This window comes from Cheilinus undulatus, linkage group 3 (assembly GCF_018320785.1).
Source record: "Cheilinus undulatus linkage group 3, ASM1832078v1, whole genome shotgun sequence".
NCBI classification, from domain to species: domain Eukaryota; kingdom Metazoa; phylum Chordata; class Actinopteri; order Labriformes; family Labridae; genus Cheilinus; species Cheilinus undulatus.
The window spans coordinates 2,707,309-2,728,940 of record NC_054867.1 but is presented as its reverse complement, the minus strand read 5'-3'; the positions used below and the strand labels follow the sequence as shown (position 1 = coordinate 2,728,940).

The 21,632-nt window shown below is 39.7% G+C and overlaps 1 protein-coding gene across 1 annotated transcript; it reads left to right on the top strand.

The window, feature by feature from the left end:
- Positions 1 to 242: 242 nt before the first annotated feature.
- On the top strand, positions 243 to 20,683 carry LOC121507054 (alpha-2,8-sialyltransferase 8E-like). The gene is made up of 8 exons (XM_041783196.1): positions 243 to 317; positions 6,280 to 6,439; positions 8,048 to 8,122; positions 10,367 to 10,441; positions 13,706 to 13,850; positions 15,949 to 16,061; positions 19,517 to 19,609; positions 19,829 to 20,683. Exons 2-8 carry the CDS (start codon positions 6,330 to 6,332, stop codon positions 20,475 to 20,477), a joined length of 1,260 nt encoding a protein of 419 aa, XP_041639130.1. The 5' UTR covers positions 243 to 317; positions 6,280 to 6,329; the 3' UTR covers positions 20,478 to 20,683.
- Positions 20,684 to 21,632: the final 949 nt, after the last annotated feature.

Here is a 21,632-nt window from a genome sequence, read left to right as displayed (position 1 = left end):
TTTGTGAAATGATTTTAAATACAGGTCTGTTAATGGGTGAATCAGCTGATCATCAGTAGCTGACGTCACTCAGACTGAGGCTGTGAAGTGAAGGAGTCCTCTCTCTGTTAATTCCTAACAGGAGCTAAGACGCGAGGAGAGGACGCGACCGGAGGAAGGAAGGATACCAAAAGGTGAAATGAGAAGGACCCACTAACGACGGTCAGCTCCTGCACCTCTAACCTCTGCACCCCCGGTACAGCCTCGCGCATGCGCGAGAGCGACTGCAGCGCGGGTGGAGCGTGTCGGAGCGTGGATGCTTTTCCTGTTTTTTGAAGGTTTGTCAAACTTTAAAACTTCACCGCTGACGGTCACCTTCTCTCTCTGGTCTCCAGCAGTGTAGGGGGGCTGGTCAGCGGCGTCTGGCTGCAGAGGACCAGGGTGGGTGAACACCTGAGGGAGTGGAGCTCTGGGAGGCTCAGGTTGTTGGACACATGAGAGTAGACGCTGCTGGGAGGATGGACCGCTGTGCTCGATAAAATAAACGCTGTTGTTGGAGAGAGGAAGAGCTTTCACGTCATGGTCAGACTGTGGAGAAGAGGAGGAATTTTCCTTCAGGATGTAAACCCGCTAACAGGGGCGGAGCTAGGAGTCCATCATCAGGGGCTTAGGCCAAGACCAGGGAAGTCTGGGGGCATTGTGGGAATTCTCTCAGGGAGATTTTTCCTGCTTTACAGACGCCATTTTCATTGATTAACGCACAGGTGTCAAACTCAAGGCCCGGGGCCCAAACCTGGCCCGTGGAAAGATTATATCCGGCCGCAAGATTAGATGTCATTTGTATTATCTGGCCCACCAGTATGAGGTCTGCAGATTTCCTCCAGTATAAAAATGTAAACTTCAGCTCGGTTATTTGAAATAAACTTTTTAAGCTGTAAAAATCTGAAAAAGTAAAGAGAAAGAAAGATTTCATAAAAGTCAAGAATGTGGGGAGAGAAATTAATTTGTGTTTTTTTTTTCAGATTTTCAATTTTGCATCTCAAGATTACGACTCAGACTTATAATTTTGACTTTTTCATTTCATGCTTTGACCTTTTCAACTCAGAACTTAGGTTTTATGTCACATTTTCATCTTTTAGATTCCCAATTTTAAATTTTAAGTCATTTTTGACATTTTCAGCTCCTTACTTTGGCTTTTTAATCCCATATTTTTACTTTTAAAAACATTGTTTCAATTTTGACATTTTAAATGACTAATTTTTAATTTTTATATCATATTTTGACCTTATACACTCCCAATTTTGAATTTAAGTCATAATTTTAACTTTTTAAGTCATCATTTTGAATTCTTGCTCATATTTTGACATTTTCAACTCCTAATTTTTGGCTTTTTAATCCCATATTTTGAACTATCAGACACAATTTAAAATTTTATGTCATATTTTGAACTATCAGACACAATTTAAAATTTTAAGTCATATTTTGACTTTTAAACTCATGATTTAAAAATTGATCATATTTTCCGCTTTCAAACTTGTGATTTCAACTTTCTCCTTTCTCATATATTTGCTATTTCATTTTTTTCTATTTTTAATATCATTTTCTGATCTTTTGAACTAATAAATTGGAATTTTGATCTCAAATTTTAGCCTTTAAAGTTATCATTTTACTTTTAGAATTTCCAGATGATTTATCGTCAGTGCTGTGTTTTTTCATGTTTTATCACTGGTGAAAATGAGGTTAACAGTTCTGGTTTAATGTTGACCCTGTTAGGCCCTCAGGTTAGACCTGAATCCAGAATCCGGCCCCTGCTGTGATCGAGTCTGACACCCCTGGATTAACGCCTTTTGTCTTCATGGAATGCACATATTTTATTTGGGATATTTTAACGTACCCATTAAAACAATTGATTTTGGATGAGTCGAGTATCTGATAATAAAGACAAAAGTGTTGAGTTTACACCTGTGACCCTATTACGTATGTTTTTAAGATTCCCAAGGGCAAATAGCATAACAGAATTAACGACTTATCATCTATAGCAGGGGTCGTCGGGTCCATCTGATTTAGTCTGGACAGAGACTCTGGGGGCCGGACTTTCAAAATTAAACAAAAACCAAATATTTTGGTCTGATTAACATGTTATTGTATTAGAATTTGTGTTTTCTATAAAGACCCAGAGAATGAGCCCCCCCCCCCCCCACTTGTGATTTGCTGCCTTTATTTACTCATTTTTGACACTTTTTAACCTCTTTTCACAGCTTCATTCGGCCATTTCTGTAACATTTTTTGCCACTCTAAACCCATTTGTGATTATTTTTGCCACTTTAAATACGTTTTTTTCCACTTTTCACTAGGGCTGGGCAATTAATCTCAAATTAGATTAGATCGCAATTAAGCCTGCTGCAATTTTCAAATTGCAGACAATGCAGTATTTTTTTTTTTTTTTTACAGATTTGATACAGTTTTTTGCAGCAGAAATTTCATGCTCTTTACATTGTGCATATGTAAAAGTGTCTTTTCCAAAATAGTTTAGTAAAATCCTACTTTTCCTGTTTGTGTATCTGATTTTCTTAATCAAAATCAGAAAAACAAGAAATGAACATCCCTACAGTATAGCAATCCATGGCAAATTTACTACATGAGCCAAAATCTCCATTAGATTTTTAAAATGTTTTTCCCTAGTTCAGTTTATCCAGTATTTCTCTGGCTATAATTTAGAATCACTTTTGCTTATGTTTGTTGAATAATACAAAAGATGAGGAACTTAAATGTTGCATATTAAATTGCATTGCAATATTGGGAGAAAAAATTCGCAGTTAGATTATTTTCTCAGATTTAGCCCTACTTTCACCCACTCTGCCATTCTTCAACCCCCTTTTACCACTTTTCCTGCATGTTTTACCCCTGTGTGCCACTCCTTTATCCATTTTTGCCACTTTTTAACCCATTTTGTCCTCTTTTCTCTTTCACAAATTGTTGCCACTTTTTAACCTCTTTTCACCACTCTTCCTGCCAATTATTGTCCCTTTTGACACTTACCACCCTTTTTTGCCACTCTGGCCCACCAGTTGATGATCAGTGATTTATGGGTACTATCTGATCAGTTCCTTTCTGAGTCTGTTTTCTGCTCTCTCTTAGTCCTCTAATCTTTAACTCTCTCTCTTTCTCTCTCTTCTCCTCTCTTTTACTCCTGGATGGAAGTTTGCTCCACTGAAAGAAGAAAATCTAAAAACAAGTGTTAGATTTATGACATTATACTACTATTAAAAGATCAAGTTTTATATGTATCTTAGTCATGTCAACTCTTGGCAGCTCTGCTATCTTTTCTGTAACACAGCTCTGATCTGATCAACAGTTTCATCTTCTGCCTCTTTGTCTTCACCTGATTTTAAAACCAGTAGTGTCTTCACTTCCTCTTCTCTTTCCTCTCTCTCTCTCTTTACTTTTTTATACTTCATGTTTCATGGTTCCTCAACTCTGAATTCAACCTCAGCCTGTTCTGTAATAATTCTCCTCTTCTCTCTTGGCTCATCACACACATCCTCACATTTGTCTTTTCCTGATGTCTGGTGTTTCTCTCCTTCCCAGAGAATCTTCTTCTGTAAGGGTATATCTGTCCTTTCCTCATATTTTCTTCTCTCAGCACCTGTATTTATTTTTATCCTTTCCTTAACTCTGAAACTTAAAACTACTAAAAGTAAACCACATTGTTCCTGGAGTTAGCGAGGCATGTAGAGTTACTTCAGATGTGTGTGAGGGGTCTGGGGGTCCTCCTCCAGAGATCTTTGAGCTTCAAAAGCTTGTTTTCCTATAGTCTGGTGTGTTTTGCTCTAGTTTTCATTAAAAATGAAGTGGCTAAATTAGCTGTGAGTTGAGGGAAAATTTTAAATTTAACTGTTTCCACATGATTGGAGTCAATAAGTTCAGACTAATTCATCCTAACACAAAATGAACCATCGTCTAGATCAGGGGTGTTAAACTCAATCACAGCAGGGGCCGGATTCTGGATTCAGAACTAACCTAAGGGCCTAACAGGGTCCCCTTTTTAACCAGAAACTGTCAACCTCATTTCACCGGTAATAATGTATGTAAAAAAAACTTAGATCTGATGATAAGTGACTTTGACATTTAAAAAGTTAAAAAGATAAGTTTAAAGACTCACAATCTGAGAAAAGTACATTTATCAGTTCAAAAAGATCAAAACATGAAAAATAATGTTTTTTAAAAGCAAATGTATTAGAAAAAAACGTCAAAATCATGAGTTTAAAAGGTCATAATATGAAATAAAAATTGTAATCATGAAATTAAATTTAACTGTTCCACGGGCCGGATTTAACTGTTCCATGGGCTAGATTTGGCCCACCATGAGTTTGACACCTGTTCTAGTCCCTCTGACGCTCACAATGCAGAAGCATGTGAATTTACAGCGTCCCCGTAGGAAGCACAGCAGTCATCAATACGGTCAGTTACAGGACAAATTGGTCATAAATTAAAGAGTTAAAAATAGTGTGGATGGATGGTTTTAGTCTTATTAAATAGCCTTAAAATTGAATATTATGAGCCTTGATTCATCGTATTATGCCTCATTAAATAATGCTGCTGTTTGAAATAGAAAGCTAGTACAGGGGTCATCATCTACATTTGTACAAGGGCCAGCTTTTTCCTAAACAGGCACTTTGGGGGCTGAACTTTTAAATAAACAAATTTTTTTAATGGTCTAATTAACATATTTTTTTGTGTGTGTGTGTGTGTGTGTGTGTGTATATATATATATATATATATATTTTTTTTTTTATTTCAAATGTATGCAGTTTTTAGGCTCCAACAGTGAGATCAGTCCCTATATCCCAGCCAGCCACAAGGGGGCGACTGAGATATTTAATCTGTATATTTAAGCTGGATATTTAAGATGGATATTTAAGATGGATATTTAAGCTGGATATTTAAGATGGATATTTCTGTGGTTTTAATGTTTTCAGTGCTGCATTGTTTCCAAAAGTTTCCATAGAAAGCGATAGTTTTTCTATCAAGCATGAACTGATAAATACACGTTTAACATGTAATAGATTTGCTAATAATGGCTCACAGGTGGATTTCTGAAAAATAAATGAAACATAAAGTCATTCCTGATTAAACTGTTTCAATTCTCAGTTGATTTTGGAGTGGTTTTAATAGCTGTAGGGAGTTAATTAAAAAAAAAATCCCAAAATACTGCAACATTTTTCCTCTAAAGCAGTGACACTCAACATGTGGCTCTTTTGTGATGATTTGTGGCTCTGTTATGTCTTGATTTAAAATATTATTCCCCCAGGAAACCTTAAATGGAAACTTTTTTGCCCTTTTCCACAAATATTTTGCCACTTTTCACCCATTAGAACTACCTTTTGCCATTAATTACTACTAGTTTCCTATTTCTTGCCCATTTTTCACATTTCTTTTTGTCACTTTTTCCACTTTTTATCACTTTTATCCATTTTTTTTCCCCATTTTTCCCTTTTTTTACCACTTTTCACCCATCTAAACTACCTTTTACTATGAAATACCACTTTTTTCCTAACTTTTTTGCCCATTTTTGCCACTTCTTTTTGCCACATTTTATCCCATATTTGCCTTTTTCACCATTTTTGCCCATTTAAGCTACCTTTTGCCATCAAATACCACTTGTTTCCTAGTTTTTGCCCATTTTCGCCTCTCTTGACTGCTTTTTGCCCATTTTAGTCTATTTCCATCCATTTTTTGCCACATTTTTGCCACTTTTGGACCATTTTTGCCACCTGTAACTATTTTTTTTGTCACTTTTCACTCATTTTTGCTATTTTCTGACCCCTCTTCTACCTTTTCCTCCCCATTTTTGTCCCTTTTCAAACATTTTTGCTGCTTTTTGACCATTTTTGCCACCTTTGATTTACTTTAAATGCTACCTTAGCCGTTTTTACCACTTTCCACCACTTAGATTGTGGCTCTTGCAAAGGTGTTTTTCAACAATTTGGCTCTTTGGTTGAGCAGGGTTGAGTAACACTGATCTAGACTCGTTCCTATGCACATATTTTGATGTGGCCCCTGGGCCGCCAGTTGATGATCACTGGGCTAGTAAAAACTTTCCTCATAGTACCATCCTGTCACTCCCTTGACAAACTGATTCTGGGTGTTCCAGGCAGCTTTGATAGGCAGCAGTCACAGTCTTTGGCCTGAAAGTGTTTGACATTTGCATTAAATGTGTAATTATTGACATACATGAAGACAAAGTTATTAATTGTTGGATTTACTACTGTAATAAATAACCTCAGTAATCTTTACCAGCTGCTGCTGCAGACTTTGACCTCTATATGAGTCTTACCCAGTGAGAGGAGATGAGACGGACATCAGGAAGAATGAAGGGACAGATCTTCTCTCTGCTGGTGACTTCCCTGTTTTTGGGCAGCCTGCTGACCAATGTCATCTGGTACAGCTTCCAGGACGGGTAAGTGTCAGAATAATTTTGTGTACATTTAGACACAGCTGGATTTGGTTCAGCTTTGGTCACAAAGCTTGAATGAGATGACTGAGCAGCAGAGATGGGAAAAGTCTGAAACTGAAACTCAAAGTCTTTTATGACTTAAGTAAACAAAAATCATTTAAATGACTAAGACCATAAAATATCAAACATTTTTGTCTTTTATGATGCCACCATGTCAGGCGACACCACAAATATCTTGTCTTGGCCAACAGTCAGGTGTGAAGCTGCCCACGCCATAGGCACTAATGCAACCCCATACCATCAGAGATGCAGGCTTTAGACCTGAGCCAGGAGAACAAGCTGGATGCTCCCTCTCCTCTTTAGTCCACAGGACACGGCGTCTGTGGTTTCCTCTGACCACAGAACAGTTTTCCATGTTTCCTCAGTCCATGTTAAATGGGCTTTGGTCCAGAGAAGACGGCGGTGTTTCTGGATCCTGTTCACATATGGCGTCTTCTCTCCGTGATCCAGCTTTAACTGTCATTGGTGGATGGCATGTCTATCATCATACATTTACACTCGTGTGGACTTTAATAGTTATTTCTGCCCAATTTCAGCCCATCATACTTTTTTTTTTTTAATCACAGCTTTTATTACAGGAACATGTCTGTCTCTGCAAGAAAATAATGCTATATATGTTTTCTCTTTGGATTTAATGGGCCGCCCTTCATACTTCAAAGTATGATGTTTATTAATATGGCACATAGTTCATGTGTAGTTTTGTTTGACATTAGGGCTGAACGATTTGAGAAAATAATCTAATTGCGTTTTTTTCTCCCCAATATTGCAACTGCGATTTGATTTGCAATTATTTCTGAGCTCCTGATCTTATGTATTTTCCAACAAACACAAGATAGATCATTCTTTGATATAACCAACACAATTTTAGATAAAACAGGGGCTTAATGACTTTAAAAATATCTAATTGTGATGATTTCAGCTCGTGTTGCCTGAATTCTTGTATTGAAGGGAGTGATAATTTTGATGTCACTCTCATATTCAATCAGTAAAATGTACAAAAATAAAGAAAATATGATTTTTTGTAGACTATTATTTAAAAATGGCATTTAGATGATTGCATAACAATGTTGCTGCAAAAAAAAGGGTTTAAACTGGTATTTTCAGGTCAAAAAAATGTTGCAACTTCTGCGATTTGAAAATTGCAGAAGACAATATTGCCATTTAATCTAATTCGTGATTAATTGCCCAGCCCTGTTTGACATCTTAATGAGATTGAACTGTTTCACATGGAGCTGCAGTGAACATGTCACATGCTTTTCAGTTTTGCTGTGATCTGTAAACAGAATAAGTATCAAAATACGGAGATAATGAAGTTATTGTTGTTGTGCAGATCAAGAAGAGGGAACGGACACAGCAGAGCCTGAGAAAGCTTTATGTTCAAGGCTGTTGGACTCCACAGTTATCTTTGTGTTGATAATCTTTAGTCGTCTTTGTGAGGAGTTACTACAGCAACTGCTAGTATTCAGGGAGGGGTTTACTGAAAATGTATGTTTAAAGTCCAGAATTCTGTGTTTATCTATCTGTTCTTTATCTGTTTCTGTTTCTCCTCAGCAATGTGATCCGCCGCTCGCCGACCCCCCAGAGGAGGCGGGCCCCCAGGACCTACGAAATCTGTAAAGGCTGCAAGTGAGATCAAACTTCTTCTGGATTAACCTTTGTCTTTTTTAAGGAATATCAGCTAAAAACAGGAGAAACTACGGTGGCCCTGAAGGTGACAGTACAGATATTTTATGAATGCAGAAAACAACATTTCAACAGGTGTTAAAGCTCGTGAAACCCAAATCTACAGAGATTTTCTTTGAGTGAAGTCATTAAGTGTACCTACTGTTAACCTTCTCCAGATACTAGGACTTATCTCCAACCTGTTGCTTGAATATTATCAGGGAAACGTTGAGACATTTCTGAAACTGGCTATAAAATGAGGAGTGTTAAAGAAGATTTATTACGACTTAAATCTCATGTAGATCATCTGTGAGTGGGGAACCGTCAGTATAATGAACTGATCATGAAGAAACATGTTTTAAAAAAGGCTTTAACAGTAGCCTAGTAAGATGTTCTTTCCCTTATATATAAGATAGATGATGTTAGAATACTAAAATAATTCTAAAATACCAATAAACGGTACAGTGCTGTGAAATGTTTCAAATCATCAAACTAATTTTAATGTTAGACAAAGATGAGCTGAGTAAAGCTGGGCAGGAAACAAGAGTTTACCTCGCTCCTGGCCACTTCCACCAACTTTTCCAAAGGTTTCCATCAAAGGCCAGTCAACATATGGGACAGACTGTTGGTATAAAGAACAGTTGTGAACCTTCTGTGACATTTCTAAGGCTTTGGGATTCAAGCCAGCCATACTGAGAGCCATTATCCACAAATGGGGAAAATGTGAAACAGTGGTGAACCTTCCCAGGAATAACCAGTGTTAATTTCGTTGACTAAAACTATGACTAAAGCTATTTGTTGACAGCCTTTTTTTTCCCTGACAAAAACTAGACTAAAACAAACAAAAATAGATCTGTGATGACTAAAACTGACAAAAACTAAGTTTAGTTTTTGTCAAAATGACTGAAGTAGATTAAAATGTAATTTAATTTTTGTCAGACATTCAAAATCTTTGATTTTTCTCCACTGTGGGTAAATCTGTCAAAAAAAACAATGCATCTGTATCTTTTATGCCTCTCAGCTGTAGAAAGCAGGGACCCCAGGTTTAGCAGGGCGCAGAGAACACACTACCATGATTCGGTACCAGATTTAGGCAAGAAAATAAATGTTTGGACTAAAAGTAAAGACTAAAATGTGAGGACTTTCTTATGGACTAAAACTAGACTGACACTAAAATGGGTAGAAAAGACTAAAATGGGACTAAAACTAAAATACATTTCTTTTAAAGACTAAAACTAAGACTAAAATTAACTATAGCTGCCAAAATTAACACTGATAATGACCGGCCTACCAAAATGACTCCAAGAGTGCGTGGATGACTCATCCAGGAGGTCCCAGAAGAGCCCAGAACAACATCTGAAGACTGACTCAGTTAAGGTCAGAGTTCAAGACTCAACAATCAGGAAGAGACTGGGCAACAGTGGCATCATGGGAGAGTTCCAAGACCAGAACCACTGCTAGACAAAAAGAATACATAGGCTCGTCTCACACTTTAACATCCATCCATCCATCCATCCATCCATCCATCTTCACCAAGAGAGCTCTGGGCCCTGCCCATTTCTCCTCCGAGCAGTCCTCCTAACAGCACTTCCTCCTCTCTATGAAAAACTGTACTGACACGGATATGATCTCATTCAGGACGTAGACTTTAAATGCCACTTTACAATCATTGTAATTAACAAAGCTGTTTATCAGCTGCAGCGTCAGTGTCTTACAGGAATTACATGTGATATGATGCAAGACATGTCTGCACAAACAAAGAGAGACCGATGTAGAGGCCACTGAGTACAAAGAGAGGAGAGGCAGGAGGTCCATGGGTATGAGGAGTCAATAAAATAAGACTTTACAGTCCATCACTTACCGTTAGCAGAAAGATCAAAAAATGAAGCAACACTTTTAAATGCAAACTAGTAGAATTTTTGAATGCAATAAAAATCGTGAGATTAATCGCGATTAAAATTGTAATCTTTTGACAGCCCTAAAATATTTAACTTCTCTGAACGACAGCTTCAGAGGGTAAACTGTTTTGAAGATTCAAACTTTTTTGTAGAAGTGAAAATAACTTTTGCAACAAGTGAGTTTTTTGTTTTATTTTGCGACATGGTTTATGCAGTCATGAAATATCTGTTCACTTGTCCCGCAAGGCCACCGTAGAAAACAGCCATGGTTAAGTATGTGATTGTGTGTGTTTGTGTCTTTGTGTCACAGGGAGCTCATTGAGAAAATAATGCAGCGTTATAATGAAACCTGGCAGAAACAGGAGAACAATTACAAAAAATTCAGGTAAATAAAGGCGCCTTTATTTATTATGAACTCTGAGAAAAGTAAACATGAAGCTTGTCAAAACCACAAGTGGTCCAGGCATGCTCTTACATACTGCAATGTCAGTCTGCACAGATGCCATACTGCTCATTTTTTACCTGAGCCGCCACGGCGATAACTAAATATCCAACAAGAGGACCCCATGTGTTTATGATTTTACAGTTAGAAACAGGATTTACATGATGTCTCATTTGTACTTGAAATACACTTCATGGACAAAAGTATTTGGCCACTAATCCATAACACCAACAGGGACCGTGATGACACTGCATTAAAATTCTTTTCATAATTTGATTTGGAATTGGCCCCAATTTGCAGCTCTGACAGCCTCCACTCTTATTGGAAGGCTTTCCACTGGAGGGTGTCTGTGGGAATGTGTGTCCATTCATTCTGTAGAGCACTGATCATCAACTGGCGGCCTGGGGGCCATATCAGGCCCCCTAAATCTTCCTCTCCGGCCCCCGAAAGATTATTAAATTCAGAAAAGGAGGAAAAGAAGATGTTGTGGTTTTAAGAGTATCCTTTGGCTTTAAATGTCTGCAGCTGATAAATCCATCCCACAAACAATTAATATTGAAATAGTTTTAGAATGACTTAACATTTGATCTGTTTTTACTGAAATTTATTCTCATGGTTAGATATTTAAAAAGGGTTAAGGTTGGCAGAAGTGCTGATAGAATGACCAGATAAAGTGGTGAGAAAGGGTTAGAGAGTAGCAAAAATGGGTGATAAGTGGCAAAATGGGTTGTGGAGTGGCACAAAGGGACAAAAAAAATGGTAGAAAAAGTTGTGGAAAGAGGATGAAATGTGACAAAAAAATGGTAAAATAGGAAAAAAGTATCAAAAATTGGTTACAAATTACAAGAAATAGTGCAAAAAAAGTCATGAAAAGGTGTTAAAAAGTGGCAAAAATAGGTAAGAGTTGCACAAAGGTGATAACACATGCAGGAACAGTGGTTTAAATGGGTTAAATAATGGCAAAAAGTATCAAAAATAGGTTTAAAGTGGAAAAAAATTGGTTTTAAAGTTGCAAAAATTGTTCAAAAAAATGTAATAAAAGGGGGTTAGAAAGTGGAAAAAATAAAATAAAAGTGGCAAAAATGGATAAGAGTGGCACAAAGGAGATAAAACATGCAGGAAAAGTGGTTCAATGGGGTTCAAATCTTGCAAAAAATTGGGTTAAAGAGGCAAAAAGGGGCAAAAAGTATCGAAAATTGGGGCACGCCTGTGGTCGAGTGGTTGGGGCGCGCGCCTGTGGCTCCATTTCCCCAGTGTCTTTTCCGGGTCTGTCCACTGTCCTCCTATATCTAGTGGAGGCACGAAAAAGCCCAAAAAATAAATCTTTACAAAAAAAGAAAAACATATCAAAAATTGGTTACACATGACAAAATAAGGCAAAGAATTATGAAAAGGGGTTAAAAAGTAGCATAAATAGAAGAAAAAGGGCAAAAATGGATAAAAGAACAGCACAAAGGGGATAAAACATGCAGGAAAAGTGGTTTAAATGGGTTAAAGAATGGCAAAAACTGAGTTTAAGATGCAAAAAGTGTCAAAAAGAGGTTAGAAGTGTCCAGAGTGAGTTAATATATCTAGTACTATAGACCCATTCTCTGGGATTTTCAGCGGCCCAGCTATTCTGTTGTCAGGCCTGTCTCCTTGTGGTCTCTGCATTATAGATAATAGGGACAGATCTCACTGCTAATGGTTAAAAATGTCCTGCATTTTAAAAGAAAATACAAATACTACTACAGTAATATTTCAATCAGACCAAAATATTGATTTCATTTTATGTGAAAGTCTGGTCCCCAATGTTTCTGTCGAGACTACATCTGGCCCTTGTGCAAATGTACTTGAGGACCCCTGCTGTGGAGCATTTGTGAGGTCAGGCACTGATGTTGGACCAGAAGGCCTAGCTCGCGATCTCTGTTCCAGTTCATCCCAAAGGTGCTGGATGGGGTTGAGGTACAGGCCAGTCCAGTTCTTCATCAAACCAGGTCTTTCTAGTCCTTCTTTGTGCTCTTGGCCACAGTCATGCTGGAATAGAAAAGGGCCTTCCCAGAACTGTTGGTGCCATAGCATTGTCCAGAATGTCTTGGTCTGCTGGCGCATTAAGATTGGCCTTCACTGGAGGTAAGGGGTCTAGCCCAGACCGTGAAACAGCCCCGTACCATTATCCCTCCTCCACCAAACTCCACAGTCAGGAAGTTAACATTCTCCCAGCATCCTCCAGACCCAGACTCACTCATCTGACTGTAAACAGAGGAGTGTGCTTTGTTACTTCACAAAACACACTTCCACTGCTCCACAGTCCAGTGTTGGCATGTTTTACAACACTCCACTTGAGGCTTGGCATTGGGCTTGGTGATGTGAGGCTTGCATGCAGCTGTTGCCATGGAAACCCATTCATGAAGCTCCTGCTGAATTCAGGTGTTTACATTAACAGGTCTTACTGAAACACCTGAATTCATTAACTAACAGGTGTGGACAAATACTTTTGTCCATATAGTGTGTATCACTTTTGGTATAATTAAGGGGAATGATGCTGTTTCCCATCTCATTCTGATCTTTGAGATGCTCATGTACATGCAGATCAGGTGTTGGGCATACACTACCATGGTTACCCATCCTAGAGAGAAAAGATCCAGCTTCATTGTACTGTAAACTTGAACTGAACCCTAAAGTTACCTCAATAATGGCAAATTCTGCATCGTATACAGTGTTAATTTCGTCGACTAAAACTATGACTAAAGTTATTTATTGACAGCCTTTTTTTCAACGACTAAAACTAGACTGAAATGTAATGTAGTTTTTGTCGCACATTCAAAATCTGAGATATTTCTCCACTGTGGGTAAATCTGACAAAAAAACAATGCATCTGTATCTATTCTGTCTCTCAGCTGTAGAAAGCAGCGACCTGAGGTTAGACAGAGAACACACTACCATGATTTGGTACCAGATTTAGGCAAGAGAATAAATGCTTGGACTAAAAGTAAAAACTAAAATGTGAGGACTTCCTTATGGACTAATATTAGACTAAAATGTTTTGAGATTTGGTCGACCAAAACTAGACCAAAACTTAAAAGGACAGAAATGACTAAAATTTTACTAAAAATAATGCATTTCATTTAAAGAATAAAATTAAAACTAAAATTTAAAATAGCTGCCAAAATTAACACTGATTGTATCATAAGTCTTGCATCTAATAAAGTTCTTGTGGGTCTGCAGACTTAAACTTAAAAGTCGGTGCAACGGTTTTGACAACGCCATCCTCACCCAGGCCAACGCTCCAGTGGGATTCAACATTGTTACCGACAGGAAGAAGAAGAAGACCGTCCAGGTGACCCGAGAGCTTTTCAGCCTCCTTGCAAAGGTGAGGTGGTCGATGTTTACAATAATTGCTCCTTACAGATCATTACACAGCTTTTTTATCCGTTGGAGTAGGACCAAATAAACGTCACCACCTTTGGTTCTAACTTGTGGGCTCATTATACACTGTATGTGTAGAGTACACATTGTGATGATTTCAATCCATTCTGAAAGTTGATTAGATTGGTCAAGAACACAGAAGGCACCCGGGTTCACTTTGTAGAACATTGCAGCAGCACGGATAGCCTCCATGGTGACCCCTTTCATGGCGGCCCATGATGTGGAGATTCCCCTTGTTGAATAGCACTGCGTACCAGACCGTAGAGGGTGACCTGATGCCTGATATGCCTGGTTGATAAAGTCCACAATATGGTCTGAAAATTGCTGTTAGGAGAGAGTGCAACCTCTGTTAGGACCATTCTGGCAAACAAAGTATTGGACCGATCTATGCATATTGGCTGTACCATCCACATATGCTCTTACGGCATGCACTGGGCACTGGAGTGCTAAACTGTTAGATGTATGAACAGATTAAGATTTGAACTTGACAAAACTTAGGCAGAAATGCAGCAGCACAAGGTAACCTCAAATCATTTAGGTGCTGTAGTGATAATGAGGAAGCAGGAGGACTTTGCTGATAACCAACACATGACCTGCAGATGCCAACAGGAAAGCATCACCTAGACTGTGCACTGAAGCATCCAATACTGTCCTGATCCCAGGAGAGGGCTCTTGAATCCCTCTGCTGCTACAATGGTACAACACCTGTGAGCAGGAAGATGTAAAGAACAGATGCGGCAGGGGTGACACAGGACCTTTTTGGTATCGCTACTGGACTTGTGCATGTGTGATGTGCCATCCAGTCATTAAGGCATTGTCTCTGGTGGTAAGAATGGGTTAAAGCAGTACCATGGAACTTTCACTTTTTTTTGTAGTTTTGCGGCGCCGGTAGACAAAAGCGGTAGTGCTTTACCAGAAGGAACACTCAATTACCCATGACCACCAGCGCGTTCTGCCGTAAAGATCCTGATCTCCCGGTTGCGTGCATTTGTTTTGGAAGCGAATGAAAGAAGACGGGACTTACTTTCAAAACTACTCTTCTGTCTTTAGCGGCTGTTTGCAGGATGGATAGTGAAGAGGTAATGTATTTATTTTTGGCTAAATGACGATGTTGAAAATCACTAAGTTGAACTTGGTTTTATTACCGTGAAGTCGCCCCCGGCCCCCGTCCTGTTTCAGCGAGATAGTGAATAAACTGATGACGAGATGGCCCTTAGTGATACGAAAAGACACATTACAAACTCAAGAGTACTGTCTATAGATGTAAGCAATCAACATTTACTTACAAGTCCAACAGTAACAGGGCCAAATCAGCATCAGTCGGACATCCCTCCTCATCTTTCAGCTCACGCCAGCGAGTGAATGCCGGGCCAATGTTTATTCTTGTCCAGGCATTTATCTTGTCACTCTTCCGCTTTCTTTTTTTTGTCTCCTCTGATAAAACTTTTCTTTTCTTTGGGTTTTTCGCTGCTTCCACCATGATAACAACTCTATGTTTAGCTTTCTTCTTCTTCTTCGTTTTCCGGCAGTTTCCACGCTACTGGGCGTATTACTGCCTTCCACTGGTCAGACTAGGTGTCACACTCTCGTCTCATATCCTCACATACAGTCCTGTATCACACAGGACATTTAGCTTTCGCCTCGACTTCCGTCTTTTCAACGAATCAGGAAGGAGGGGGAAGTGACGTATGCAGTAAAGCAGTCAAAGCAGTAGAAATTTGTAGCTTTTTAGTGTGGAAGGGTTCCTACCATCCACCTCAAAGTTACATTGCGCCAGTGAAGGCGATACAGACCCCCCCAGACCATGACAGAGGTGTCATTCATCCTGTTGTAAGGTGATGTACCATCACAATGACTCTCGAAATATTATATTAAGGTGGAAAAACTGCATAGTGCTGCTTTAAATGGAACTCAAATCATGCATGTAGATAAACAGGATTTTGAGACTCCACTAATACAGTTATAACCTCTAAACTAAATAAATTAACATCAGTATGACCTTAAGTGTTTGGTATGACATTTTCCACTGGTATTTATTGCAGGAGCATCCTTTCCTAAATAAGACATGGGACACGTGTGCCATTGTTGGGAACGGAGGGATCCTGGAAGACAGCCGCTGTGGAAAGAAGATCGATTCAGCTCAGTTTGTCATCAGGTGAGAGAGAGGGGTCTGCTGTGGTGGACTGAAAGGCTGATAGTGATAACTGTGATTACATCAGCCTTGTCTATATATGTTGTATTACCAGTGCATTTGGACATTAAGTGGCTGCGCTTTAGTACTTGCATCCATCCTGTGCACCTGTGACCTTTGTTTATGCTTCATGAGAACAATGGAGTCCATCCAGCTGCTGTGGATGTTTTAATCATTCCATGATGCCAACAATAACCCTCTTTCAACTTCCACATCCACTAAGCTGTTCAGAGGATAAATTGGCCCGTGCCTGAAGACCCTCTCTTCTTACTGAGCTGAGATGAATAATCCACATCTTTTAAAAGGAGCGCACTTCCCATCTGTCTGAGTGAGGCTGGGCAGACATGGATAGAGCCATGCTTTTATGTACCAGGGAAATACAGCAGATCTCAATAGTTGATTGGTTAGTCTTTAACACATGCTAGCCCAATCGCATCTATAAAACCAATCCAGTCCAGATGGAGACATCCCAGAACACCTCTGTTTTAGTCCGAGCTGTCAGATATTAAACTGTTTTCAGTACACATTGGAGTGAGTCAACAGAAAACATAGGTATTACCAATAGATATCCCACTGCCTAAATGGGATATAAACCCCTTTTAATGCATTGCCAAAATTAGTGTTACTCAACCCTGCTCCACCAAAGATCCAAACTGTTAAAAAATGCCTTAGCAAGAGTCACACTGAAAGTGGTGAAAAGTGGCAAAAACTGATTGAAGTGGCAATAAAATTAAGTTAAAGGTGGCATATAAAGGGCAAAAAGGGGCATAGTAGGCATAAAATGGCAAAAAGTGGGTAAAAAGGGAAAAAACAGGGAGAAAAAGTGAATTAAGGGTGGCAAAAAATGACTAAAAAATAGCAAAAACTGGATGTAAAAAATGACGGAAAAATGGTCAAAAAGCAGCAAAGAGTGGCAAGAAAGCCGAAAACAGTGGCATTTAATGGCAAAATGCAGCCTAAATGGGCAAAAAGTGGAAAAAAATGGCAGAAAAAGGGAAAAAATTGCAAATAGCAAAAAGCAGGATAAAAGAGGCAGAAAAACTGTTGGCAAAAATGGGACAGAAGTAGTAAAAATGGGCATCAAGAAATGGCAAAAGTGGGCTTAAAGCAGTGAAAATGGGTTAAAAGTTGCAGAAAAATTGGCAGAAAGTTGTAGAATAGGATGATGGAAATATACAGACAAAAATAAAGGTTGACAATTAAAGCCAACTGTTTTAATATGGGGATTCAAACTGATTAATGTGACCTGCAATGGATAATTTCTGAGGTCAAAGTTTCCTTTTTTTAAGGTTTTCTGGGGGAATAATATTTCAAATTAAGACATAGAGGAGCCACATGTGGCCCAAGAGCCACATGTGGCCCAAGAGCCTCGGTGGAGTATCACTGGTCTAAATGGACACAAGTTATTAGAATAAAAGCCTAATTATATTTAAAAAAGTCATAAAACACATAAGTCAGAAGATGTTGATCCAACACAACCCATTCAAAATGGTTGGTTTGACCTGTCCAGAATGAAGCTGCACTCACTGAGATTGCCTGTCATTCTCTTCAACTGAGCATGTCTGAACGTTGTCCTGCAGACCATCACTGTCCCCGTGTTTAGCAACAGGTTTGTACTGCTGAGCTCGATGTTTAATGTTGGACAATAGCAGAGAAAGGACTGCTTCAGGAAAGGATGGAGGCTCCTTTTAGAATAAAGGAGAAGAAGATACAGACATCCAAAACTGTTTACAAGTATGGTGGAGAATTATACCTCCATCAACCAGATAGGAAATGAGTGGAGGAGGAGTGCCACAACAGCAGTATTTGATTCCAACACAGGCAGAGTCGGAGATGAGATGAATCTTAATTGATCTAACCTTGCAGAGCAGATGGATACGCCCGTTTCTGTGTTTCTCACTGGTGAATCCATCTTGCAAAGCTCCTGTCTGAACCGTCTGGGCCCGGCTAGAAAGTGACAGGACCAATCAGCGACAACGGGCAGTATTTTCAGGCGCAGTGGAGTTGTGATGTAAACAAGCAGCTACAAGAGGCCGGTGCAATTATGGCAGAAGACATTAGTGTGAATGCTGCTAAAGTTTTATCAGAACTTGACAACATTTCTCCGTTAAATGAAGAACAAAGAACAGCAGTGAGTTGTTTTCTTTTTTTTTTCAAAAACCACAGAAGTTGTGTACTGACATGTCTACAGTCGCCATGGTTCGCGTTATGCAGCGCTCTATGGAGTTTACTCTTCAGTGGCAGCCATGTCATGTGTTTTGTTGCTCATATTGGCCAGAAAAGATGGGACAGAACGTTCATCCAATCAGCCTCCGAGTTATTTTTTAAAAGCTCTGCCCTTTCCCAAATGCCATCTATGGGAGGTTTACCACATGGATGTAAACAAATCCATCTGGCGTGTCAGGTTATAATTGATCCCACTTTGGAGGAAATTTGGTTATGGCAACAGCTCAGCAGTAGAGGACAAAGTCATCAGCAGTATGTAACAAAGACTGAGGATTCATGAAGCTCCTGCTGCACAGTAATAGTGTTTACATTAATGCCAGTGGAAGTTCAGAACTCTTCAGCGATGGGATCAGCAGAGAGTTGGAGTTTTTCATGCTCCATGAGTAGGGGGGTAAAGCCATACCGTACTGATTCTGTCATGTCTGCAGCTAGGTCAAAGGCTTGGTAACGGTTATCCTGGGGACCCCAGACAGACTCCATCCTCTTTGTCTGCTCAGATGGACTGTGAAAAGTGCTCCGAAACTTTGTAGAAGGCCCCATCACTTAAAAAAGTAATCCAGTGCTTATGTCTGTGTTGAAATCGGCACACCCCAGAGTAACATGCGCATGTGGGCTGGTTGGCAGTGACAGTTTATCATTTCAAACACACAGATTTATTTTCTCACTTAAAGAGAGGCAGAATTCAGCCTGAACAAGTATATCCCAAACTGAGCTGAAAATAATAAAGGAAACAACACACAGCAGGATTTAAGAGCTGATCAATCCTGATCTCACTGTGGAGAGAACCCTTATTGACACACACCCGTTAACAAAAACACACAACACTGACCCTGCCACTAATTTCTTATGAGTTAATACTGAACAGAAATCAATTCATCACACATTAGAGAGCATTTTTATTCATTCAGACAGGAAGGAACAGCTTCTTCTTCTGCCGCTGCTCACAGATAAGATCAGTGGGACAGCTCTGAGCATGTCTAAATGAGTTCAATCTGTTCAAATATTTGATGCACGTTTTTGCACATCTTAACCAGATCACATTATTTACCAGAAATTTAAACACTGAAGTTACATCCTTCAACCAGAATGATTTTCATGGGACTGGTTTCTCATGTAAACAAAGCACCAACAGAAATCAGCGCAGTAATGTTTTATATAGAGGTATGCTTAATTCTTTGTTGTTGTCACTTCAGGTGTAACCTACCTCCTTTAGAAGATGGTTATGAGAAGGATGTTGGTACCAAGACGAGTCTGGTGACGGCAAACCCATCCATCTTTGAAGAGAGGTGAGACAGAGGATGAAATTTACTGCACTGTGTTCAAATCTTCCTCAAGTGGCCCAGGTTCAGGCCACGCCTGTGTCTCCTTTCCTGTATGTTGTTCTAGGCTATCCCTCCCTGGATTCTGAGCCCACCCACTGTCCTATCTCTGACTGTAGGCATAAAAAGTTAAACCTGAAAGAAAGAAAATGTCCATTCAGTCTTTCTCTGCATCTTTATTTTCAGATATGGCTCTCTGATGAGGCTTCGCCGTCCGTTTATGGAGAAACAGCGTACTTATGGTAACGCTTTGCTTCTTCTTTCCCCGTTCCATGCATCCCGCTACACAGCCATAACGCTGAGAGCAGCTTACACCATCAATGACTTTGGCGGTCCCACCCGGCCTGCCTTATTAAACCCCGACTACCACCACAATGTCACCAACTTCTGGCATAAGCAATCCCTGAAAGAAGCTCGGCTGAGCACAGGGTTACTGATGGTGAGTTTGGCCCTTGAACTCTGTGACAACGTGCACCTGTACGGATTCTGGCCCTTCAATAATCACCCCCATGGACTCCATAATCTGAAGCACCACTACTACGACAACAGGCCGCCGAAAACAAGATACCATGCCATGCCTGACGAGTTTGAGCTCCTGCTGCAGCTGCACAGTCGGGGAGTGCTTAAGCTTCATCTAGGTGACTGTCGAGCTGGGAAACAGACAGGAAGAAAGGAAGATGGGGGAGAAGAGAAGAGGGAAAGGAAGATAGGGAGAGAGGAACAAGGAGAAGAGGAGAAAAGGGTGATGCAGAAAAAAAGAGAAGGGCGAGGTGGGGAAGAGAAGAGGCAGAAAGGGAGAAAACAAGCAAAAAAACTAATGATTAAGATGGATTAATGTCTCTCTTAGCCGTAAACTATGTTAAACTTACTTTTTTGGTATTGTCAGTAAGGTGTTACAGTATGTGAAGAATTAGAAATAATAACCATGTATGATAAATGTCTGAAGAAAGGCTGCATGATATTGCAAAAAACAGACATTATGATACTGTCCTGTATGAGATATATATTGCTTTTTTTTTTTTAAATAAAAAATGAAATTAAACCAGATAATAGAAGTGCCTTCTAATGTACATTCACTACAGTTTTCTTACTGGCTCTTCAGGTTATTTTCTGATTTCCAGTATCACATTGTTCAGCCTCCGACACGCACAGAGGATGATAAAGAGATGGAGAAGGTGGATGGAGCGACTCGTTTCTTCATGATCTTTACGGCTAAACTCACCACTGTGTTCCTTAAATGTCTGAACACATTTCTGACAACATTCAAAGTTAAGTTTAGCAGACATGACCAGACCTGATGCACCAAATGGACAGAAGTATTCAGACACCGGCCCATTCAACCAACAGGGACTGTAAGACTTTGTATTCAGATCCATGTCCTTAAATGTGGAGTTTGCCCCCCTTTTGCAGCACTGACAGCCCCCACCCTTACTGGGAGGCTTTGCACAAGATCTAGGAATGTTTCTGTGGATATTTGTGTCCATTCATTCTGTTTATGAAGTCAGGCTCTGATGTTGGACCAGAAGGCCTGGCTCATGATCTCTGTTCCAGTTTACCCCAAAGGTGCTGGATGGGGTTGAGGTACAGGCCAGTCCAGTTCTTCATCAAACCAGGTCTTTCTAGTCCTTCTTTGTGCTCTTGGCCACAGTCATGCTGGAATAGAAAAGGGCCTTCCCCAAACTGTTGACAGCATAGCATTGTCCAGATTGTCTTGGTCTGCTGAAGCATTAAAATTGGCCTTCACTGGAGATAAGGGGTCTAGCCCAACCCCTGAAAACAGCCCCATATCATTATCCCTCCTCCACCAGACTTCACAGTCAGGTAGCGTTCTCCCAGCATCCTCCAGACCCAGACTTACCCATCTGACTACCAAAGAGAGAAGTGTGATTGATCACATTTCCACTGCTCCACAGTCCAGTGTTGGAGTGTTTTACTTTACTTTACTTTGCTCTATCTGACTCTTGGCATTGGATTTGGTGATGTGAGACTT

Excerpts from the sequence above, each read along its gene's own strand:
- LOC121507054 (XM_041783196.1), top strand. The coding sequence starts at position 6,330 with ATGAGACGGACATCAGGAAGAATGAAGGGACAGATCTTCTCTCTGCTG. Across the intron at positions 10,442-13,705 it reads AACAATTACAAAAAATTCAG|ACTTAAACTTAAAAGTCGGT; the intron begins GTAAATAAAGGC and ends GTGGGTCTGCAG. Across the intron at positions 16,062-19,516 it reads TCAGCTCAGTTTGTCATCAG|GTGTAACCTACCTCCTTTAG; the intron begins GTGAGAGAGAGG and ends TTGTCACTTCAG.